The sequence below is a fragment of the Anastrepha ludens genome, chromosome 3 (genome assembly GCF_028408465.1).
Source record: "Anastrepha ludens isolate Willacy chromosome 3, idAnaLude1.1, whole genome shotgun sequence".
Classification (NCBI taxonomy): domain Eukaryota; kingdom Metazoa; phylum Arthropoda; class Insecta; order Diptera; family Tephritidae; genus Anastrepha; species Anastrepha ludens.
The window spans coordinates 27,950,070-27,956,069 of NC_071499.1; the positions used below are offsets into that span (position 1 = coordinate 27,950,070).

At 36.8% G+C, this 6,000-nt stretch overlaps 1 protein-coding gene across 4 annotated transcripts in view; it reads right to left on the reverse strand.

The window, feature by feature from the left end:
* LOC128857249 (myb-like protein AA) overlaps positions 1–5,773 on the reverse strand; it is a 74,709-nt gene extending 68,936 nt beyond the window's left edge. The window contains exons 1-3 of one of the 4 annotated variants that reach the window (XM_054092909.1): positions 5,191–5,773; positions 2,892–4,003; positions 2,347–2,567 (exon numbers count right to left, since the gene is read on the reverse strand). In XM_054092909.1, coding sequence (XP_053948884.1) covers positions 2,508–2,567; positions 2,892–3,845 — 1,014 coding nt within the window. In that variant the 5' untranslated portion in view covers positions 3,846–4,003; positions 5,191–5,773 and the 3' untranslated portion in view covers positions 2,347–2,507. Of the gene's footprint in view, positions 1–2,346; positions 2,568–2,891; positions 4,004–4,591 lie in introns of those variants that run through there. The other 3 variants (XM_054092908.1, XM_054092907.1, XM_054092911.1) reach the window with 3 other exon arrangements.
* Positions 5,774–6,000: the final 227 nt, after the last annotated feature.

The window sequence follows — 6,000 nt, forward strand, 5'->3', positions numbered from 1 at the left end:
CTGACGTACCTGAGAGGTGGCTCAGGCTCAAGCAAATGTCTGTAGGGGTGCCATGGTGCATGGTAGATCAAGTATAATGGTGTGCGACTTCTATTTCTATAGGAGTGTTGGTTCGAGCGATTGTAGGATCAGCACACTTACGTTAATATACATACTGCAAAATGTTATGCTACCATTTACTGAAGAGAACATACAATTATCCGAAACATGCCCGTAAACTTTAATTTGTGCAATTTCTTCATATAGCGAATGCTCGACATATTTTTCTATGGAAGAAAACACCCAACCCCGTCAGAAAAAAAAATTTGCCAAAAATAAACTCGATATTTACGCCGCTTCAAACTTGCGCTTTATTATACCAAAATTCAATGAGCTATCAAACTGCATACTCGAAATTTTTCTAAAAAATCTTATTAAAAAGCTTGAAGTTTTTATGAAAGTTTTTTAGATTTTTTTTTTAATTGGCACAAAAGTTTGAAACTTGGATTTATACGGTTTTTGTAGGAAAACGAATTATATTTTCCTAAAAAAAACAAATTAATCAAAATAAATAAACAAATAAATTGTCAAAACTGCTCATGCATCCATGTACTTCAGTTGTTACATGCATTGTATTTCAAGGCAGAGTACCTGGTCGTCAATACAGACACTCGGTGTTATGTGGACGTATAGAGTCACCAAGAGACAAGAGTAACGAGAAAATATCTCCTCTGCAGTCGCCTAGTATTGCTCAGAACTCGAATGAGGTTTATGAGTAAATCTCATTACCACAAACTGCCATAGACAGGTAATGTCTATGACTCTTGAAGTCTGTTTTGGGCCTACCGTCAGGTGGGATATACGATGGCGATCGGTGACTACACCGTACAGGCAAGTATTGATGAACTGATACAACAAAAACAACGGTTAGATATAATCGGTGCAACGGCTGTTGCCACCTTAAGACCTGCCGAGGCTCTAATACACACAGGGAGTGGACTAAGCGGTTTGTGGACATGACGGTTGGACATTTTGCACTACCACTATATTGCACTATCACTCATTTTTTAGAGGAATTTATTTATTTATTTATTTAAAATTTATATGACAAAAAAATGTATTATATAAATACATAAACGCAGCACTGGCTACGAGGCTTTCAGCCGCCTAGTAGTATTAATAAGAATTTCAGTATCAATAAGTCTTCAGTTTTTCAGTGTTTAGCTTACTATACCCAACTCTGGTAGACATATGTACGCTGCTCTCGCCATCTAGCGCGCTCAACCTCAACGGCTTCTACATCTCACAACCCAATTCGAAACTCCACTGCACACCGGAGCTCACCAGAGCATCATAACTCTCCCTCTCTGAGGGGAAATTTAAAGAGGAGATTAAACATAACATTGTTAACATTTTCTGTCAAATTTAATGGAAAATGGGAATTCAATGGTAATTTTCACAGCCTTGGCGGCACGAGTAAGTATTAAATATACAAAAATAAGTGCATAATTTTTGTAGCCTAAGAGCAAATCACCACATCAAGACAAAAAAATTGTCTTAAGCCTACCTATTAAAAAATAAATAAATAAATAATTGGCGCGCAAACTTCTGTTAGGTGTTTGGCCAAGCTCTTCTTGTGGTGTGCGTCTTGATGTTGTTCCACAAATGGAGGGGCCTACAATTTCAAGCCGACTCTGAACGGAAAATGTTTTTATGGATGTATCAAAATTTCGAGATATACACGCATAAATAATCTCTTGCTAATATTTTATATTGTGTAAAAAATTAAGAGAAGTATTTAACATTAAAATATGTTTTCACTTTTACTAGCGAGGCCTGGCATTTTTCAAAACTTGAAAGGTTTTCTCGATATTTTGTTTTTTGCATAATGCAACTTTTCTAGCTAATGGAAAATTCAATTTTTTTATTTGACTTTATAAAAAAAAAATTTGAGTTCTACATCGTTTTTGAATATTTATGTATTTTACAATATATTCTAATTTTATAAATTAATTTTTTTAGTTTTACTTTGAAGGAAAAAACTAAAAAAAATTTAAATCTACTAAATTTTCAATTTTAGAAATAAATGCTTGATTTTTTCAAACTTGGAATTTAAAATTTAATTCAAAATGTTGCATTTCAGGTTTTATAGTAAGAGTAAAATTTTTGGGGTTTAGGTTCCCGATTTCCGAACTCATTATCACTTTTTGATTTACAACGTTGGAATTATATTAATTGTATTGCATGTTTCCTCATTATATCATAAATTTGTAGGTACATCCCTGTCGATTTTTTCACATTTTTATGAAGGATTATTTTAGGAAACCTTGTTAAGCGTGCAGCGTTCATTATAGACATTCAAATTAAAATGTTTGCTACCGAAGCGCATTTGTGTGTGTGTGTGTATGTGCAAAATGACCTTTGCATAAAGCTCACGCACAGTCTTCCACTCACCCTCGTATTTGTAGGTGTATGTGTATATGGCTGCAACGCACCTACAGCCGTGACCACCTCTCAGCTTGTTAACATCAATTTTTGAAGGCCAATACACGCTGCGCTGTTGGCCCTGAATTTCTTTCTTCATGCGCCTAAAATATCACAGCGTTAACATTGAAACATTCTCTCATTGCAAGGAGAAATAAAAATCAATAAAAGCGCTGAGCGATAAACAGGACAAGGTAAACACTAAGAGCATAAGTAAAAACAGCAAAGCAAAAACAACAGCGGGAAAAAATCGAAAATAACGATAAATGGCACTCAGTTGTGCGCCTAAAAGCAGATTAAAATGTGACACATTTTAATGATAGAATTTAGAAATCTACCTGAGCTGTGCATTATTTCATTTTGGCTTACAAAGTAATTATGTACCTATGCACATAAATTTACTTATCGATTAGTTGTGGCCTACTCACCTTATCTGATGGAATTGTCCTGCTCAATTTCTGCGTAATCAGTGCACCGCCGCTGCTGCTGACCACAGCTGGTGTAGTAACGATGGCAGCATTCACTGTGGAGCCAGCGGCGCCCATGACACCGACTGCTGATACCGAACCGGTACTGGAGCAGCAAGATGACGAAGAGCCGGACGAACACACCGATACGTCGGTGTGATGGCGCTTCATGCTGCCTGGCGTATTAGTCGAGATGGCGGTGACGGCCACAGCGGTCACGGTGCCGTCAGGAGTCGAGAATGACGTTGACGGCCTTGCAACGCCGCGTTGCGAATATGAAGAGTATTGTTGCTGTTGTTGTTGCTGTTGCGGCTGCTGCTGCTGCTGCTGCTGTGGCTGGGGATACTGATGATGATGATGATGATGATTTTGTTGTGGTTGTTGGTACGGATGTGAATATTGATGTGAATTATGTACAGCAGCCGAAGTGGAGGCCGAGGCCGACACTGAAGGTGATGAGGATGTCGACGATGACGGGGTCAGTAAGGAGTGAGTCGATTGATTGGGATTGTTGCCACTACCACTGCAGCTGCCGTCGTTGCTATTATTTGGGTTGTAGTTGTTGCTATTACCAATACCGTTACTATTGCCGTTATTGATGTTAACTCCAGTTATGCTTGATTTCATCGAGGCAACACCAGTGACGCCGCCCGTAAAGGAATTATTCGATGAGGACGAAGATGAATGGGTGCGATGACGACTAAATTGAGTGAAATTGTTGGCCGAATTTGTGTGATGATAGCCAGAGCCAGAGCCAGCGCCAGCGCCAGAACTGACAACAATAGCTGTGGTCGTGTGCTGATGCGGATGGTGTTGAGGATGGTGTTGATGCTGATGGTGGTGCTGTACTGATTGATGGGGTGGCAATGGAATGCTTGGAGATGTGGGCGTTTCAATGGACGAAGTTGTCGACATTATCGCTGCTGAAGACGTCTCAAATGAGTTTTTTACTATTTCACTGCGAGTGCGTTTTCTTTGATTTTTTTTGTTTTTAATTATTCTTTTTTTATAATTTTACGCGTTAGCTATAAATATTTGCTGTAATTTCCAAGTGCTTAGATAAACACAAAATTCTAAAGGAAAACAAATACAAATAATTTAAAATTTTTAATTCTTCTGATTTTTTAATATAACCCAAAAATGCTAATACTTTAAGTAAAATAAACAGAAAAGCTGTTTTCTGAGTTCTCGCTAATGTTCGAGTACATTTTTTCATTGCCCTTGAAATAGTACATCAAGTCTGACCGAAAGAAAAATCATTTGAACTAACACCTCAAAACATTTTCGTAAATCAAAAATTACTTCTTTTTTTAAGTAATAAAGGGTACGGGGAATATTGTGTAATAGGTAATGGCCCTGAGCGGCAGCCAGCGCGCCAATGACGTCTGCGTCGTCGCTGATGCTGTGGTGGATCACAGCTTCAGATGTAAATAAATAAAAGCATTTAGCAGATTTACATACACATTGCGAATATACATTTGGTAAACGCAGCGTGTTTTGGTTGTGGGCGAGTAACCAATTTTTTTTTGTTTTTTTCTTTTTTTTGTTACATAAAAGAAATATTCAACACATTAATAATTAAAATGACGCACGTAGAGATACTAAATAAACGGAACAAACGTTGCAAAGTGAAATTCTAATATGATTCTTGTTTTTTTTACTTTTTGGACTTCTTCATTTGTTTTCCAATAAGAAACGCAAAACGCACATTCACACATGCAGCAGCAGCAGTAGCACAAATACTCTTTTCAACTGCTTTTGCGCGCTCTCTCTCTCTCAGTTTTCCTATATTTTTTATTGTGACTTCTATTTTTTTGCTCGTTTCTCTAACCAATTTCACTGCACAATTTCTGTTTATATAGTTTTTTTTTAGGCAGCAACCAAAACGATACACTAAACAATTTTATTTAATTTCCTTTTTTTCATAAGTTTTTCACACACTTCACAAGATTTTATTGTATTGGCCTTCTATTTGCTTTTGACATTTCATATACAGTTTCTTGCTGCTATTGCCAAACATTTCTGATCTTCCTCAGTTTAGGATTCATACACACATTTTTTCTTTTTTCGACCAGCTTAGATTTCTTTTACTGGTACTTTATGCTTTTCTATTTTCCTCACCTTTAGCTTTGCTTTTTGCCTTCGTGAAGGCAATTTTTCATTTGGTGTAGAGAATTAAAAGTTGCTGGCAAAGTGTGGCAGCTATCCGTTGTAATTGTAGCAACAACATAAACAACACAATAAGCAATTTGATTCATACCTTTTTCACTGTTTCACTCGTTTCATATTTTATGGGTGTTTTTCTTTGAAATTTCACAAACTATCAATCATTGAATTTATATTTTGAAACCGCCTTTTTTGGTTCAAAACCAATTTCACGGATTTTATTTACTTAATCCTTTCTCTACAATTTTCTCCAATTCGAATCGATTTACACAAATTTCCCGAGCTCTCGCAAAATAGTCGCACAGTCAGTCGACCAGCAAAGACTGCAGCACTGTGCAGCACACAACAACAAAATGTTGTTCTTTTTACGTTAACAGACACAACCCAAAGGCTCAGAGCAAGGTTTGTAATTTATTGGAAAAAGCGCAATTCTTCGATTTTTTAAGCGTTTAACAATACTTTTTTATATAATCTTTGATTTTCGACCCGTTACTGTTCTATTGAACACTTTCTTTTCTCACTATACAAATATTTATGCGAAAAAGCTCGACCCGACGTTACTGTTTCATCGCCGTCTTTAACTTTACAATGCGAAATAAACACTCATCGCAACAACAAAACAATCTATGCTCAGCACTGTTCGTAGTGTTCAGTATGCTGGGCAATTTACAGGCAACCAATGTAACCAGCAGAGTAAAGTATGAATTGATCGGTTGCAACAAAAGTACGGAATGTTTCGATTGTTCAGCTGAGGCAAAATTGGCACCCACCTATCGGCGCAGAAATAATCAATTATTAATGTTGAGTCCAATTTTAGCATTTCTATGCTCATTTGAGTCTACTAAGATTTCTAGAATAAAACAGAAATGACAGTCTAAAATAATGCATAACATATAATAAAGTT